Consider the following 19,976-nt stretch of genomic DNA (forward strand, 5'->3'; position numbering starts at 1 on the left):
CTTCTGTGGTTAATTGTAAGCTGGGTTGGGAAAAGACAAAAAGGTGATGGGAGATGAGTTTAGAAAGGGGATAAACCCGTTGCCCTCGAGTCGATTCTGACTCATAGCAACTCTATTAGAGAGCTTCAAAAAGTGGTATGACAGGTTTGTGAGTCAGAAAAACCTGTGTTTCAAATGAAATTACAACTCTAACTTCGGGATGTTGAAAAAACTATTTCAACATCAGTAAGAAGATTAAAATTAAATGCCTTAAACTTCTCACAGAAATAAGAATATTGCAGGTACTCAATAAATGTTAGTTTTTTTCCTTAGAAAGCTAAGGATTTAAATTCTCAGTACAAAACCAGGAGGCATCAAAAGTAGGCAAAGGAATGACTTCATATCTGTACTTAAAATCATAATTCTGGAAATGAAGCAGAATACGGACATAAGCTGAAAAGCAGGAGGACAGAAATGAAGCAAGAAATAGTAAATACCTCAACAAAGGTAGGGACAATATCCCTATTGGAAAAGAAGGGTTGAACGAAAGAGATACTGTTGTTGTTGCCATGTGCCATCAAGTCAATTTCGACTCATAACAATCCTAAAGGAAAGAGTAGAACTATCCCGTAAGGTTTCCAAGGCTCCAATCTTTACAGAAGCAGACTGTCATATCTTTCTCCCATGGAGAAACCTTTTGGTTAGCAGCCAAGAGCTTATCCACTGCACCACCAAGGCTCCACTGCAAGAGATATTACAAAGATGGGGTTGACAGAAAAGTAAATAAATATGTATTAAGTTTAAGAGTCAAGGGGAAAAGAATGAAAAAATGATTTTTTTCAAGTGTCTTAACTTGGGCAGCAGGACCTTACGCTGTAGCCAGATGGGCTAGGGAATGACAAAGAAAAAGTTCCTTCGAGAAGGAATGCATGCTTAAATTTTGAACACTTTGAAGTGTTTGTGGAACAAAGGTAGGATTTTACAGCCTGCAGTTTTAAATATAAGCCTGGTACACACAGATCTCAGAACTAGAGATAAACATTTGGGAATAAATAACATCTTTGAATATGAAAGGCAATGATACACAAGAGGTCCTGTTGTCCACAGTCTCAAATGCCATCTTAATCCGCTTAGTTTATAACCATCTCTGAAACTAGTTCACATGGAATCAATCACAGAATTATAGTTTTGATTTAGAGATGCAGCTTCGCCATCTGGTGGCAAAAATGATAAATGCAGGTTTACTCAATCATTCAGAAACTAAAATCAAACCCATTGCCATCGAGTGGATTCCGACCAGTAGCGACCCTATAGGACAGAGTAGAATGGCTCCACAGGGTTTCCACGGAGCAGCTGATGGATTTGAACTGCCGACCTTTTGATTAGCAGCTGAAATCTTAACAACTGTGCCACCAGGACTCCTAAAAACCAAAACAAAACAAACCCACTGCCATCAAGTTGGTACTGACTCATAGTGACCCTATAGGACAGAGCAGAATTGCCCCATAGGTTTCCAAGGAGGGCCTGGCAGATTTGAACTGCTGACCTCTTCGTTAGCAGCATAGTACTTAACCACTATGCCACCAAGGTTTCCAAGGACCCCTAAAGTGATCCTTTATTTGTCATTCTGCCTATCAATGCCATTTCCAGCAATATATTACAGGGAAAGTCTCTTTTATTCTTTAACTCCGTCATAATTGCTCTTTCTCTTCTTACTTTTTAACTCTTTTTACTAATACACCCAAAACCATATAACTTGAGGAAGTACTGTATTATTAGTAAAAACATAACCTTCCCAATCGCTCATGACCTTCTTTATAATTCACTCACTGGATAATCCAATACACTCTACAAAACAGTTAAGTAACTTTGAATTTAAATACATTGCTAAAACTTATGCTGCAAACTTTCTTGCTTTCAACAACTAATAGTCCAGATTACTTAACTGATGGAAATGGGCTTGTTGAAACCAGATACATGCTCTGGACTAGGAAAAGAACAGAATATCTGTAAATACATACTCTAACATATAATAATCTAATATGTGATAAATATGGTCTCTCAAATCAGTGGGAACAAAGATTGATCATTTGATAAACAGTTATGGGAGAAAGGGATAGGTAGCCACGTGTAAAAAAGTACGGTTGAATTTTTACCCCACATTTTACTCTAGTAAATTTCAGATGTTTTACAATGTAAAGAGTAAAATAATAACAATATTAGAAGATATCATGGGAATTTTTTCAAATCTTAGTGAGGAGAAAGCCTTTTAAAAATAATGCCTACAAAAAAATTTGAATGGAAAAAATAAATTTGAATAGACATTTTTCCAAATATGATACAGTGAAACCCACGAGAGCCAGGACTCAAGGATACTGCCTTGTTTTCCCGGGTCTCACAAGTTTTCTGCCTTTTACAGCGTGCAGTCTTACCACATTTCTGTCACTTGTTTTAGTGGAAAATATATTAATTTTCCTTTTCTGACAGTTTCCACCTTATACAGGTTTTGGCTTTCACAGGTTTTGCTGTGTATAAATGGCCAATATGTATATGAAAAGATGCTCAACATCATTAGTCCTTAAACCCGTTGCCATCGAGTCGATTCCTACTCATATTGGCCCTATGGGACAGAGCAGAACTGCCCCATAGGGTTTCCGAGGAGTGGCTGTTGGATTTGAACTGCAGACCTTTTGGTTATCAGCCGAGCTCTAACCACCACGTCACCAAAGCACCTCGCTAGTCATTAAGGAAATTCAAACCAAAACTACAACAATATACCACTTCCTACATTTTTTTTTTTTTTTTAACTAGGGTAGCTATAATCAAAAATAAAGCCAATAACAAGTGTTGGTGAGGATATTGAGAAGTTGAAACCCTTTTACTTTGCTGGTGGGAATAGAATATGGGACAGTAGCTTTCCAAAACACTTTGGCAGTTTCTCAAAAATGTAAACAGAGAGTTACGGAATATGACCCAGCAATTCCACTCCTAGGCATATACCCAGGACAACTGAAAAATATATGTCTACACAAAAACTTGTACGTGAATGTTCACAGCAGCCTTATTCATAATACTCCAAAATTGTAAACAACTTAAATGTTCGTCAACTGATTGAATGAATAAAAAAATGTGTTACATCCATGCGAAGAAATATTATTTAGCCATAAAAATGAAGTACTAATTCATGCAACAATATGGATGAATCTTGGAAATATTTTGCTAAGCATAAAAAGTCAGGCACAAAAGGCCACATATTGTATGATTCCATTTTTATGAAATATCCAGAACAGGCAAATCTATAGATATAAAAATTAGATTCCTTGCTTCCAGGGGTCGGGAGGAGAGGTAATGAGAAGCCACTGGTAATGGGTACAGGGTTTCTTTTTTAGGGTGATGAAAATGATCTAGAATTAGGTAGTGATGATTACTGCACAACCCTGTGAATATACTAAAAACCACTGAATTTATCTTTAAAGAGATAAATTTTCTCTTTAAATATATATAATGTGTATTATATATAAGTATTTTTAAATACAGAAGCCATTACGCATTTATGCATTGGAAAAAGAACAATATAACCAAAGACAAAAAATAACAAACTGGGAAAAAGAATTTGTAATCTAAGGTAAGCAGAATCCTAAAATGGCCCCCACAATTCTTGCCACCTGGTTTACATATTTTATATCGTCCACTGTCTTTGAGTGTGGGTGGGACTTGTAAACATGGTAGGATATCATGCCTATGATTAAGCTGCATTATATGGCAAAAGTGAAGTGATTTTGCAGGTGTAATTAAGGTCTCTAAGCAGTTGACTTTAAGTTAATCAAAAAAGAGATTATCCAAGGTGAGCCTGATCAATCAGGTGATCCCTTTAAAGAGAGTTTAAAGACAGAAGTCAGAGAGACTCAAAGCAGCATAAACACACTTCTGCTGGCCTTGAAGAAACAGGCCACCATGCTGTAGAAAGGGCCACACAGCAGGGAACAGTAGGTGGCCTCTAAGAGCTGAAGGCCTGAAACCTAAAACAGCAAGGCATCAAATTTCAGCAACAATCAGTGAGCTTGGAAGAAGAGATTAAGCATTGGCAGCCCGGCCAACACCTTGATTTCAGCTGGGCAAGATAGGACCCTGAGCAGGACATGTCCCCAGACTCTTGATCTACAGATACTTTGAGATAATAAATTTGTGCTGTTTTAGGCCACTAAGTTTGTCGTAATTTGTTACACAGCAATAGAAAAGTAATACACAGACGGTTAATTTCCATAATATAAATGGAGATGGTACAAATACATTTAAATAAAAACCATCAACCCAATATAAAAGTGAGCAAAAGAAATGAAGAGTTCAAAAACAAAATGAAAAGAAACACAGTGTTTCTTAAACATATGCTGGAATGTTCAGCTTGACTCAATTTTGATACAAGAAAGGAAAATTAAAATTATAATGTGGTAAAATTTTTCACCAATCAGACTGGTTGAGACCTAAAGCTTTATAACATTGTGTTGGCTAGACAGTTAGAAAACAAGAACTCTCATAATTGCTGGTTGAAGTATAAATCGGTACAACTCTAAACTTATTAATTCCAAGAGAACAGACTACCTGACTTGTGCACAATCATTATCATAATATTTTAAACATTCTTTTAAAAAAGAGGTACTTTGTCTTTCAGAGCTTATTTCGTATTCTTAAAAATGAAGAAGTCTCTTAGGCACTGGCTATATGAGAACACGTCATTGTACGTTTTCAAGCCTATTGATTGACCATTTTGCCAATAAAAGACAAAGATGCTGCAGAAAGGACATCAGTCATACTAAAAACATGAGTACTGCAATTTTCACTCATTCATCATTTGCATCAAGCATTTCTTGAACGTGCATTAAGTCACTGAAAGTGGTACCAAATATACAGCTGTCTTTCTTCTTTTTTTATATGATAATCTAAACAGTATAAGCAAAAAGACTTAGGAATAAAGGTTAAGAGGCTATCTACTTCCAATTTATTAGGATTGTTTTTCTCTTAAAATAATCATAAGAGTTTTATCTTTTCAAGTTTCTTAGCTCTTTGTAGTTTAATCTCTTTCTTAACTATAATTCAATTCTCTTTTAAAAATTATTTCCCTTTACATCTTTTTATCTTCTTTCTTTCATCTTCATGTAATTTTTTTCTCACTACATATATTAGATGACCACTTTGAATAAGATTCACGAGAATTATTCACAGTCTCACAGGACATCTCATAGAAACAGGCTACTTCGTCCTTAAACCATGTGTAATCAACACTTAGTAAACTCTAAACACAACTGGTTTGGTTCTAGGTACCCAACTGGCATCTTATAAATATAAATCAAACGAGTTGCCATCAAGTCGATTCCGCCTCATGGCAACCCCATGTATCTCAGTCTAACTGTGTTCCACAGAGTTTTCGATGGCTGATTTTGGGGGGAAGTAGATCACCAGGCCTTTCTTCCTGGGCACCTTTGGAACTGCCAACCTTTCAGTTAGCAACCAAACACTTAACCATTTGTGCCACCCCTATATAAATATGAAGATCTCTAAATGTACTGAAAAGAGCCATTGTTGAAAAGGCTGAAGAAAGTTTCTTATTTTTGATCCAATCTCACAATAAATCTGAAACATTTCTAATGAAACCAGCATTTTAAAAATGTAGCAAAGAATTATGCTCATATTTTCCCATTTGATTGTTTATTGAGGTATAACTTATTTTCAGAGGAATGCACACAGATCCTAAGTGTAACCCTAAAATAGCTATTGGCAAATGCATATAACCATGTAATCTACATACTTCTCAAGATACAGAACATTTCCATCACCCTAGAAACTTCCCTCAGGATAAACAGTGTCATGATTTCTTCTACCACACATTTATTTTGTCTCTCCCCAAACTCCACAACTGTCTCCTCCACTGCCAGGCTCCATCTACATTCCATTCCCTGTGCTACAACCAGGGTGAAATCATAGGGCTCTTCTTAATTGTTTCCCATCTCTCAAGTACTACAGTCCTTTGTTGCTTGATGCCCAGTATCTTAAAAACTATTGTTTTGAATACTTTAAGCTGTTTTCTCAGATGTTCCAGGCAGAAAGGTAAATCCAGGCCCCATGACACCATCCGGACTGGAAGCAGAAGTCTTAGGCCCATATTTTCATTGCTACTTTAAAAAAAAAAATCAAATGTTGCAAGGTTACTTGGAAGGTCTGAAGTATCAGAAAATAAGGAAACAATGGCAATTATCAAACTGCTAAGTATTCATGACACTTAACCCACCATAAAACTTTACATTTAGGTCCAAGGTAATTACTTTCTTGTCCTCACTAATACATGGTAGCGCTTTTCATCATCTGAATAAATACACTGAGATGTAACTGAGTCATGACTCTTCTCAGCTTTCCAATCTTGCCTAATTAAAATTGCAGACAAAATCATAATGAAGTCTCTCAGTACTTTTAATAAATGTCATCATCTAAGTAGAAAAACATAGACGCAAATATTCATGAATCAACTATGTCCATAAAATATTATTTCTCTGAAGCTATGCTTCTTAAAATGCTTCATAGTTCATTAAACTCAGGTAACTCTGCTACTTTTTCTATCACTTATTAATTTTGGTTTTACAATAGAATAAGGCAGCGGGGGGAAAACATAAAAATATTACAAAATAATGTAATTAAAAGAGCAGAGTCAAAACATCCTTATTTAAGATTTAACCTATGCTAAATATATTCAAAAAAAATTTTTTTAATATATTCTGTTTTAAATATAAATCATGATGAAATTATTGAGCTATATGGTAATTTGTAATATCTATGTTGCTATTTTATTCAATAATGAGACTCGGGAAAACAAGGCAGTATCCTTGAGTTCTGGCTCTCATGGGTTTCACTGTATCATATTTGGAAAAATGTCTATTCAAATTTTTTATTTTTTCCATTCAAATTTTTTTGTAGGCTTTATTTTTAAAAGGCTTTCTCCTCACTAAGATTTGAAAAAATTTCCATGATATCTTCTGATATTGTTATTATTTTACTCTTTACATTGTAAAACATCTGAAATTTATTAGAGTTAGATGTGGGGTAAAGATTCAACCGTACTTTTTTTACACGTGGCTACCTATCCCTTTCTCCCATTAACTGTTTATCGAATGATCAATCTTTGTTCTCACTGATTTGAGAGACCATATTTATCACATATTAGATTATTATATGTTAGAGTATGTATTTACAGATATTCTGTTCTTTTCCTAGTCCAGAGCATGTATCTGGTTTCAACAAGCCCATTTCCGTCAGTTAAGTAATCTGGACTATTAGTTGTTGAAAGCAAGAAAGTTTGCAGCATGAGTTTTAGCAAAGTATTTAAATTCAAAGTTACTTAACTGTTTTGTAGAGTGTATTATTTTCATTCATATTGTAATAACTCTTGTATTAATTGAACACAATACTTCCAGTTTTAGGAGAGGAAAAGAGAGTGCCTTTAAGTTTATTCCATGGCAGAGAGTCTTAAAACCAAACATAACAAAGAATTTAAGAACGGAAGTCTTTTCAAGATTATTAGACTGCCTTTCCAATTTCAGAGATGAGAAAATTGAGCCAGAGAAAAAATACCCATCCAGAAATGATACATTAGGGGAAGGGTAGAGAAGAGGACCAGGTCTTCTGACTTCCAGTTTTTTCTTTCTCTTCCACCATACAAATTAGTCATAGTATTTCTTACTTTTTAACATTTCCAAATGTCTTAGGGAGAACTAAATAAATAAACAGTAAAATTTTACATTAAAAAAAAAACTCTAAAATTGTAGTTTCAACTCTAAAAATTATTAAGTATTCAACATTTTAAAAATTATCAAATGTAAGAAACATCACCTAAATGTTTTAAAATAGTTTTACTTTATTTTCTCTGTAATTTTATTTACTTAATCCAAAAAATACCATTTTAACAAATAATTATTTCAAAATTTATTTTAAAATAAAAAAACCTCGAACAATATTTTACATCTAAGTATATAATAAAGTTGTGCAATTTTTATGAATAGGTGGATTAAGTAAATACTCATTTACTGAAACTTGAAGTCTAGAGCCAACTTAGTAAGCATTCATTCAATAAATACTAAGGGTCTATCTTTTTTTTTTTTATCTGTAAGGTGCTGTACTAAGACCTGTGAGAGAAGCAAAAAGCCATAAAACAAGTCAAAACTACTACAGCATGTAGTTATAGAAAATTAAGCTGTAAGTCCCTAAAAGAAAGAAACATGTAACACACATGTATTTCTCAAACACAGCTCTAGGTCCATAGAGATTTAAATGTAATTGAAGTGTTGCTTTTCATTTTGAGACCAGTGGTTCTGAATTATATTGAAGAAACAAATTACTGATAATACTTTAAACTCAAATATTGCTAGAAGACTCGTTCTGGTAAGAAAAGGGAGAGAGAAAGACAAAAAGTGAAAAGGCGATGGGAAAGACAGGAACAAGAAAACAGTCTTAACCGAAATAATTTAAATGGGTAACAAAGGAAATGGGCAAAGAAAGGAGAAATTTCCTCTCTAGAGCAGAGGTCAGCAAACTTCTCTGTAAAGGGTACATGATAAATATTTTAGGTTTTAAGGGTCATATGGTCTCCATTCTAAGTAACCAACTCTGAAGCTGTAGCATGAAAGCAGTCAAGACAATAAGTATATGATTAAGTGTGGCTATGTTCCAATAAAAATTCATGTAGAAAAACACGTAGCAAGCCAGTTGTTTTTTTTTTATATATATATATAGTTTGCTGACCTTCTGCTCAATGAGAAAGAATTCAAAGGCTCCATTTTTGGTCACAGATGCATGCCTAATAAATTACTTCTGAATCTGCATTTAAAAAATAAAACAAATGCTCTTTTTTGCCTATGATACGGGGAATGTAATTATTCTCAAAGTATTTTCCAAATACAAGTTTATACAAATTATAACCAATTCCAGCTTCAAAGCATAACAACCAAATCTGTTACCAAAATCTAACTTCTTCCCTGACTAAAAGTAATTCTTATAAACAAAAGGAGCTATTGGATTTATATTTGTGAAGTTCAGAAAGGAAGAATATAATTCTTTGAGTTGTTAAAGTATGTATTTGTTAGCAAAGGCACCATACAAAAGAGAAGAGAAAAAAAGGAACTACTACATATTGCCTCCCACAATAGGTCAGATCCTACTATTTATCCAGGCTAATACTTTGTCAATACAAGAAGCATCAAAAGATATATTGAAAGAGGAATATTTGCTCTCATTACCATCTTCTTCAAAGGTTAGATACATGCTTCTAGCTTCCCTAAAATGATGAAATAATTACTCATAAATTTACTGTACTTATTTTTAATGTACACAACTTCCTGATGAAATGCATTCCAAAACTTAATTATTATGTGACCTAGTGCTTTAGTGTTTCCTTTATTCTTCCTAAACCTACATTTCTAAACTCCAAAAGGGACTATCTCATACAGCTATCTAGTTTTTGAACAATGGGTCTATATTTCTAGTACCCATTTTTTATTATTATTTATTTATTTATTCATTTAAAATCCTACCTCCATAGGTTATCCTATTTCTAGATCATAAATCCTAATGTTTTTTCTTTCAAGCTCATATCTCTTGACCATTATAGTTGCCACTTTATGAACATTCTTGATCTCTGAAGTCCTTATGTAGCAGATACTGCCAGTGCCCCACCCAGATTGCTTCATCATTCACTGTTCCCTACATAGCAATGTCTTCTTACTTTAAGCATTTGTAACTCTCTGCCTGAGTGCTTTCTCTAGCCATGGGAACATGCCTCACCACTGAGTTCTAGGAACAGCCCCATAGTAACGAAACAGGAGAACTGATAGACAAATACTCCAGCTTCCTTACCCCTTACGTGGGATAATTCTGAGGTAATTCTACCCTGTTTCCCAGAAGTCCCCGTAAAACTGAGACATAATTGCCAAATAAATAACCTGTTCCTGAACGGACCCAGTATTGTGTTCTTTCTCTTATCTGTATTATTTCCCAGTCCCCTATGTGTGGTGCCTGGGATTGCCTTCCAAATAACCTATATGCACTCAAATCTTTGTCTACTTAAGTTGGAACTCAACCTAAGATAGTCTTTTAAACTTCAAATTCATAAGTTCCTAAGATTTCGCACTGAGATATACACGTAGTATTCCAGCCATTGTTTTCCACAAAGATAGGACTAATTCCATGTTTTACTAACTTTCTTGAAGTACTCCATAAAATTCTCCAAAAAAATTGGTGAGGCTATCATTTTATTATCTCCCAAGACACAGCAACATGTTGGGGTAATGGCTTCAGGCACCAATCTAAAATGGCTACCAGTTATCTTACCTGTTATAACCGATAGCTCAGAGCTCACCATCCTGTAAGTACAATTTAGACTTGTTTTTCCACAAATATATGACTTTGTACTTGTTCACAAAGAAATATATCTGTATTTCTGGACAATAGAAACCGTAGACACCAAATTTATTTTTAATTGTAAATTCAAACAGATGAACAGGGTATAGAAATAAAATTTTCCCACTAATTTTTTTCATTCTCCCCCTTCCAAAGGTAGGAATACAAGGAACAGGAACACTTTTTTAAAAGTCTAACAGTTTGAACATGAAGAAGGACTGCTAAGAAACCGAACCAAAACAGTAAGAACAGAGTTATTAGTCCATGGATACATCAAACTTACGAAAGCCTTCACTGCAAACCTGCTTGGGAAACTGGATCACCCTCCAGCCCAAGACAGAACCCTTAGAGACATCATCAACCTCCCAATTCCCTTAACTCCCACATTCAGCGAATCCCATCAATCCAACTTTTATAAAAGACTTTAAAATCACCTCTTCTTCATTCCCATTGCTCCTAAAAGTTTAAGCATTTAATGTATTCTTCCTATAACAATAACCTCCTATCCAAGTTCCTCATCTTATTTCTTTATTCTGGAAAATATATCTGATAACTTAACACTCCCATATCAAACCAAAGACAGTTCAAACCCATGATACCTCAAGTCCTGAATATCACATTCAGCATTTACATAAATCACACAGGCATTTACATTGCATTTAGGCAACTTATTGTGTTTGTTTATTGTTGCCTAAACTTATCATTTATTTTTCAATTATTTTTAATTCTGTTTAGAATGAAGATTAAAAGTAATACATTTACCTGAAGATTAAACAAAATGTTTACCTGTCTGAAGCTATGTCACTGCCAATTTGGTGCTTCATTCCTGACCCATTCTTGATAGAATTCTGTCTTGTGAGCCCGTGAGATCGACTTTTCTCCACTGCAGGTACAGCTAAGTCACCTGAGGGTCCTTGGAACTGGGCCTGCTCATGCAGTTTTGCTTTTTTCTCCTGAGGTGCCTCTTCATTTCGCAGACCTCTGAGAACCTTTTGATCAGGCTGCTGTGGTGTATTAGTTCCACTATTATAAAACCACGCTCCTGATTTAGTGAGGATTTCTTGTTGTTTTCGGCACAAATTACATACCCACATAACCTGTACACAAACACACAGGAAAAATAAATGAAGTTCCCAAAAGTTAAAAACAAACAAAAAGAGAGACAACATTTCAAGTCTTTTCTTAAGTTAGAATGTTAATTCAGATTAACTGCTACCATTAATTGTTATCATGATTGACTGTTATCATTAATGTAATAATTTATTCTTTCTTTTAAACTTCTCATAATAATTATAGTGAAACAGACAAACATTACTGACAGTAGAAACACCAAACTTGAGTGCCAAAATACTAATTGTCTTGTATTCTTTTTTTTTAAGTGAGAGACATGTATGACCAAACCCATTCCCATTGAGTCAATTCCAACTCATAGCAACCCTATAGGACAGAGTAGAACTGCCCCACAGAGTTTCCAAGGAGGATCTGGTGGATCTGAACTGCTGATCTTTTGGTTAGCAGCCATAGCATTTAACCACTACGCTACCAGGGTTTCCGAGACATGTATAGGAAACAGAAAACAGATATCGAAGCCAGAGACTTGGGATTAAATACCAACTTGAAGACTACAGAATTTGCAACCTTCAACAAGATATTGAACCTCCATCCTGTAATGCTTAGATTTTTTAATGATAAAATAGGGAAATGAGGTTGATCTTATTTTGCTGTATTATTTTGAGAATTAGGGACATAGAAAATGTTTAGCAGAAAGGCTGGTATACGCTACACTTCCAGTTAAGTTAGCTATTAATACCAGGTTAATGTTCTATCTCCAATTACATTTGTAAGCTTCTTTTTTTTGAAGGGGCTTTCATTTCTTCCACCTAGCTCCTAATGGCTAAAATGGAAACCCTGGTGGCGTAGTGGTTAAGTGCTACAGCTGCTAACCAAAAGGTCGGCAGTTTGAATCTAGCAGGTGCACTTTGGAAACTCTATGGGGCAGTTCTACTCTGTCCGATAGAGTCACTATGAGTCGGAATCAACTCGACAGGAACAAGTTTGGTTTCAAGGTTAATGGCTAAAATAATGCTAGGAACATTGTTGATTCTCAATAAAAATCTATTAATTGCTCATAATAAGCAGTGAGACACTTGACTTTTTAATACATGTTTTTCAGACTCCAAGAATAAGCATAACCCACCGCCAACCATAACTAATATCTGTGTGACCAGAAAACTCTGCACCCTCTTCTGAAAAAACACTGCTTTCACAGGAATCAGAAAAAATTAAATTGTACAATCACGAAATGAAAGATGAGTTCATATTTCAAGTGGGGGTTTTCTGATGTTTTGTTTATGTCAAATATTGAAACTTGGCTCTCCGGGTTGCTAAACATTTTTGCACAGTTTAGATAAATTATACTTATATTTTATTATATATTAAACATTTAATGAAACACAGTAATTAAACTATAACACCAAAATATATCACAGTAAAAAGGATTTATGTGGTATTTTCAACTGATACAAGCATGTTCTCATAAAATATCCTTTGAAATATTTTATTAACTGCTATTATTCCAGTTCATATTGTTCGGAAACTCTGTATCACATATTTACCGTATGTGATAATTTTTTATTATTTTCTTGCCTCAATGAATTGTATATACTTTTCTTTTTTTGCCAACTAATTTCAAAGCTCATCAAGGCCAAGGACTATACCTTATTATACTAGTATATTTGTTTAATAAGACCTTATACACCACAGAATTTATTGTTTTTGTGATTTCAACTCATGGCGACCCCGTGTGTGCAGAGTAGAACTGCTCCATAAGGTTTTCAAGGCTGTGACCTTACAGAAGCAGATCACCAGGCCTGTCTTCTGAGGCAACTCTGGGTGGTTTGAACCAACAACCTTGTGGCTAGCAGTTGAGCAATTAACCATTTGCAAACAGTAAGACATTATAAATGCTTGCTAATTTGAATTCATTTGAAACCCTCCTGGGGAAATACAATAATAAAATAATTAGTATTATTACACGAAGATTTATGTTTCATTTAATTCCAAGTAATTAGTCATCAATAACATCAATATACGTGCCTATCTTATTTTTTATAAGTTAATAAGATATTATTTTTGACATAAAAGTACCAGTATACTCCTCAAATTAAAAAATAACACCTCATAATTCAAATTTATTTTGCTATGACTAGTCTGGATAGAAACTAAATATACCCGGTAAAACCTATGAAAGCCAAAACCTGTGTAAGGCAGAAGCCTGTCAGAGAAGGAAAACTCAAATATTTTCTACAAAAGCAAGTGATAAAAAAGCGGTAAGACTGCACCCTGCCAAAGGCAGAAAACTTGTGAGACACAGAAAACAAGGCAGCCCCGTCAAGTCCTGGCTCTCACAGATTTCACTGTATATCTAAACCTAAAAAAAAACCTACCAAGTCTCAGAAGTCAAATATCAACCAAAATGTTTGGCCTTTTGGTGCCATCTTGTGACAAATGTAGGTATTAACAGATCTCTTTTAAAACAAAATATACTTTAAATATAACCAGTTGGTGTTGAGTCGATTCCCACTCAGGGAGACCGTATGTGTTTCAGAGTAGAACCGTGCTCCACAGGCTGATTTTTCAGAAGGTACAAATACTCAGGATACGTCCCAGATCTACTGAATCAGAGATTCAGGGATGGGACCCAGCAATACGAGATTCCCCTCCCCCCACCCAAGTCCTCCAGGTGATTCTGATACAAGCTAAATTTGAGAACCATTGATCTAGGGCAGAGACTCCTAACCCAATACATGAGGAATGGACTCCTCAGAGTGGCTAGGTAAGGCCTCTGGAGGCCATGTAGCCATCTTCTCAATTTACCTCAGTGTTAACTATTTGTTGTGCAAACATTTTCTGTGTAGCCCAAAGTAAGAAAAAGGCTGGGAAGCATGATGGGCTTCATTTCCCTTCTCTGTTAACACCCAGCTGATATGAGTTTCAGGTATGAAAGACAGTGTTTGCTTCTTATTGAAGACTCTCTACCTGTTTAAGACCCTTTCCACACTCCCCGGGCTATAGTGATTGCTCTTTTTCCAGTTATACCTATGCCCCCCGCCCCCAAACTGCCAGCTATTAATGTCCTCATATTCTAGCACCCAACTCACCTTTCTTTTCTTCTTTTAACATCTCTTCCCACTCTTGAACTAGGAGCTTATTAATCTTTAAAGCTCAGGAAGCCTAAATCCATTTACTTCAAAGTAGTACGAAAGAAAAGACACTTTGAGTTGAAGACCTTTACACACATAGCACCTTACTTATAAGTTGATGATAGTAAACTACCTCTCACAAACACATACACATCTATATGCTATGACATGATTTTTCACTTGGTGGCTACAAAATGAATAATATCACTTTGATGTTGTTGTTGTTAGGTACCATCAAGTTGGTTCTGACTCACAGCAACCCTATATACAACAGAATGAAACACTGCCCAGTTCTGCGCCACCCTCGCAATCATTGCTATGTTTGTATCCATGGAAGAAAATTTAATTTGGAAAAAAAATTGCAGGACTTTTCCTAATGGAACCCTTTAATCATAACCATCAATTCTATCTGATAATGAATGGCATTACAAATCTTATAAATGTATGTCTGTTACTGGCCTGACAGAGATTGGAGAAACCCTGAGAGTATGGCCTCTGGAAACCCTTTTAGCTCAGTAATAAAGTCACTCCTGAGGTTCATCCTTCAGCCAAAGATTAGACAGGCCCAAAAAACAAAACAAAACTAAATGGGCACACTAGCCCAGGTACAAGGACTAGAAGGCAGGGGGGACAGGAAAGCTGGTAATAGGGAACCTAAGGTCAAGAGGGGAGAGTGTTGACATGTCATGGGGTTGTTAACCAACGTCATAATACTATATGTGTACTAACTGTTTAATGAGAAACTAGTTTGTTCTGTAAACCTTCATGTAAAGTACAACAAAATAAATAAAATAAATATATGTCTTTAAGTCTCCATAATTAGGGCCTAATAGGTTTGCTAATCTTCATAATTTTCAAAAACATGTAGCCCCTCAAAATACAAGACATATAGGATTCAAAATTATAAGGTATTATAACCTTCAGTCCTAATTATGCCAATTTTTAAAAAATAAATACTGCAACATTAAAAAGATAACTCCCTGATGCCCCAAATTTGTCAGTTATTACCAGATGTTCCATTCCACAAACATCCTTGGTGAGGGTGAAAGGAACAAAAAACTAAGAATAATACAAATATCTTTTTAGAACCACAAAAATGGTAAGTTTAATATCTAAACTGAATAGTGAAAAAAAAAAAAAACAACTATGGTTAAGTGACCACAATAGTAATTCAAAGGAATGTAAAGGTCTTCAAATTCTGTGGTTTTCATCTAAACAGGGATAATAAATAATAGACTAATTCAGAGAAGGAAAGAATTATTGGTTAGAGATTGGTGCTAACGAGATCATAGTCCAAGCTCAAATGATCCAGCTAAAATTCAGAAAAAAAGAATTTACTACTCTGCCTCTAATCATTGCAGACTGCTCATAAATGCGAACATTTCTCAGAGAAGAAATGAGGCAAACAAGTGTAAATTGTTCAATGTAACTCTACCACGTGACTAGGCAATGGTGGAATATGCTGATTAGCTAGTCAGCAAACTTACTTCCTTTTCCTCGTAGGACACTACATTTCCCAACCTCCCTTGAAGTCAGGGGGCCCTGGTGGCACAGTGGTTAAGAGCTCAGCTGCTAACCAAAAGGTTGGCAATTTGAATCCACCAGCTGCTCCTTGGAAACCCTATGGGACAGTTCTAGCCTGTCCCATAGAGTCACTATGCGTCAGAATCAACTCCATTGCAAAGGGTTTGGTTTTGGTTTTCCTGAAGTTAGAAGTGGCCATGGCCATATGCTACCACTGGTCTGTCAGTTTTTTTTTCCTATAGTGGCTTGCATGTTACTATGATGCTGGAAGCTATGCCACTGGTATTTCAAATATGAATAGGGTCACCCACAGTGGACACTTCCACCATGCAGAAATGGATCTCGAGACTAAGACAGATTAGGAAGAAAGGTCTGATGACCTTTAAAATTAGCCAGTGAAAACTCTATGGACCACAACAGAATACTGTCTAATATACTGCTAGAAGATGAGCCCCCTAGGTTTGAAGGCACTCAAAATACACAGTGGCCACAAAAATGGACTTGAGCATACCAACAATCATGAAGATGTCATAAGACCAGGCAACATTTTTTTATACATAGGGTCGTCATTAGTCAGAGCCTACTCGATGGCAACTAACAACAACAACATGACCACATAACTATGTGCTGGCCAATGGACTATAAGTGAAAGTGGTGTTTCCGACTTCCACGATAATTAAAAATTCTCACATGCTACTCTTAAACTTTTCACTCAAGGCCCTATGTGATAAAGGAGCCACAAGAAAAGGAGTCTAAGACCCTGAAAAAACACTTGGAAAAGAACTGTCTGTTGATCAGGCACACCAGCACGGAGTTCACTTGCGGGAGAAATACACTTCTAATATGTTGAGCTGTAGATATTTGTTGCGTCTATCTTTTACGGTTGATAGCATTATAAAAATCTAATTGATTTATATATAGACAAATAACTATTAACACTGATTTGTTATTCAACTATGCACACAATATTTCACTAAGTGCCTTGTACATGTTAGACACTATGCTAAAAAAAAAAAGAGCTACCGAATACTGCTCAACAGAGGTTTTGCTGTGCAGTTTAAAGTCTAGTGGAGACGGAAAAAAGCAAACAAATAATGTTTATATTATAATTATAATAAATGCTAAAGAAAAAAAATGCACTCACATCACAGCTCTGTTGATGCCTTCCTCTCCCCTGGCCCAGGGTGTGTTCGGAAGAAAACTGCTATGATAATGGTTCTATTTCGATTCCTCCTGGTTTACAAAAGGCTTGGAAATCCAAGAGACTAACCCACAGCATTCTCCTAAAGTCTTCCCATCATCAGGTCCATGGTGTGTCACTGTCTCCCAAAAGGCAGAATTCAGTGACACTTGGTGCTGCTAACCAACAAGCCCTCCCCCAGGGCTACCGTGGTGAATTTGGAAAGATGAGACTCTCGCCCACATCCCAGAGGCTTAGCGTTTTCAAATGTTTCTTAAGCTATTAAGAGATCATTCTAATCTCTATATAATAGGTGTGTGGATTACAATGCAAAAACATACCAAAATTTTGCATAATCTGATATTCCTGACATAATAACACTTTCCCAGATTCTCCATGAACTGTTAGCTCAGCATCTCTAGTTACAACCATATTTATAGGCTAAGTGAAAAAAGTCCAATGTGTCTTCCATAATTTCTCAGGAGGTAGCCACAACACAGAAGGAATTTTAACTTTGAATATTTCCAAGTCTTAGTTGTCAAAAACTCTTCTCTGTTGGCTACTGTAGTGGCTTTGAAAATTTACACTATACCGATATACAAAAGAATGTTGTTGTTGTTGTTAAGTGCCATCAAGTTGGTTCCAACTCATAGCAACCCTATGTACCACAGAACGAAACTCTGCCCTATCCTGAGCCATCCTTACAAACATTGCTATGCTTCAGCCAATTGTTGCAGCCCCTGTGTCAATCCATCTTGCTCAGGGTCTTCCTCTTTTCCACTAACCCTGTACTTTACCAAGCATGATGTCCTTCTACAGGGACCGATCCCTCCTGACAACATGTCCAAAGTAAGTAAGACGCATTCTCGCCATCCTTGCTTCTAAGGAGCACTCTGGTTATACTTCCTCCAAGACAGATTTGTTCGTTCTTTGGCAATCCATGGTATATTCAATATTCTTTGCCAAAACCACAATCTAAAGGTGTCAATTCTTCTTCAGTCTTCCTTATTTATTGTCCAGCTTTCACATGCATATGATGCCATTGAAAATACCACAGCTTGAGTCCAGCGCACCTTAGTCTTCAAGCTGACATCCTGTCTTTTCAACACTTTAAAGAGGTCCTTTGCAGCAGATACGCCCAATGCAATATGTCTTTTGATTTACTGACTGCTGCTTCCATGGGTGTTGACTGTGGATCCAAGTAAAATGAAGTCCTTGACAACTTCAATCTTTTCTCCATTTATCATGCTGTGGCTTACTGGTCCAATTGTGAGAATTTTTTTCTTTATGTTGTTGAGGAGTAATCCATACTGAAGGTTCTGGTCTTTGATCTTCATTAATAAGTGCCTCAAGTCCTCTTCACTTTCAGCAAGCAAGGTTGTGTCATCTGTATAACGCAGATTGTTAATGAGTCTTCCTCCAATCCTGATGCCCCGTTCTTCTTCATATAGTCCAGCTTCTCAGGTTATTTGCTCAGCATACAGACTGAATAGGTATAGTGAAAGGATACAACACTGATGCACACCTTTCCTGACTTTAAACCACGCAGTATCCCGTTGCTCTGTCCGAACAACTGCCTCTTAATCTATGCACAGGTTCCTCATGAGCACAATTAAGGGTTCTGGAATTTCCATTCTTCGCAGTGTTATCCATAATTTGTTATGATCCACACAGTCAAGTGCCTTTGCATAGTCAATAAAACACAGGTAAACATCCTTCTGGTATTCTCTGCTTTAAGCCAAGATCCATCTGACATCAGCAATGATATCCCTGCTTCCAGGTCCTCTTCTGAATCCGGCCTCAACTTCTGGCAGTTCTCTGTGGATATACTGCTGCAGCCGTTATTGAATGATCTTCAGCAAAATTTTGTGTTTGTGTGATATTAATTATATTGTTCCATAACTTGGGCATTCAGTTGGATCACCTTTCTTGGGAATAGGCATAAATATGGATCTCTTCCAATCAGTTGGCCAGGAATCTGTCTTCCATACTTCTTGGCATAGATGAGTGAGCACTTCCAGTGTTGCATCTGTTTGTTTAAACATCTCAATTTATATTCCGTCAATTCTGGGAGCCTTGTTTTTCACCAATGCCTTTGATGCATCTTGGACTTCTTCCTTCAGTACCATTGGTTCCTGATCATATGCTACCTCCTGAAATGGCTAAACATCGACTAATCTTTTTGGTATAATGACTCTGTGTATTCCTTCCATCTTCTTTTAATGCTTCCTGCGTCGTTTAATATTTTCCCTATAGAATCCTTCACTATTGCAACTTGAGGCTTGAATCTTTTCTTTCAGTTCTTTCAGCTTGAGAAATGCCAAGCATGTTCTTCCCTCTTGGTTTTCTATCTCTAGCTCTTTGCACATGTCGTAATACTTTACTTTGTCTTCTCAAGCCACACTTCGAAATTTTCTGTTTAGTTCTCTTACTTCATCACTTCTTCCTTTTGCTTTAGCTACTTGATGTTTGAGAGCAAGTTTTAAAGTCTACTCTGAGATCCATCTTGGTCTTTTCTTTCTTTCCTGTGTTTTCAATGACCTCTTGCTTTCGTCATGGATGATGTCCTTGACGTCATTCCACAACTCGTCTGGTCTTCAAGCATTAGTATTCAATGCATCAAATCTATTCTTGAGATGGTCTCTAAATTCAGG

At 36.0% G+C, this 19,976-nt stretch overlaps 1 protein-coding gene across 24 annotated transcripts in view; it reads right to left on the reverse strand.

Moving 5' to 3' along the window:
- Window positions 1-19,976, reverse strand: part of RIMS2 (regulating synaptic membrane exocytosis 2) — a 647,490-nt gene that overhangs the window by 428,841 nt on the left and 198,673 nt on the right. For all 24 annotated transcript variants that reach the window (XM_049853946.1, XM_049853942.1, XM_049853937.1 and 21 more), the window contains one exon: window positions 11,203-11,513. In XM_049853946.1, the coding sequence (XP_049709903.1) occupies window positions 11,203-11,513 (311 nt within the window). The remainder of the gene's footprint in view (window positions 1-11,202; window positions 11,514-19,976) is intronic.

This window comes from Elephas maximus, chromosome 15, assembly GCF_024166365.1.
Source record: "Elephas maximus indicus isolate mEleMax1 chromosome 15, mEleMax1 primary haplotype, whole genome shotgun sequence".
NCBI classification, from domain to species: domain Eukaryota; kingdom Metazoa; phylum Chordata; class Mammalia; order Proboscidea; family Elephantidae; genus Elephas; species Elephas maximus.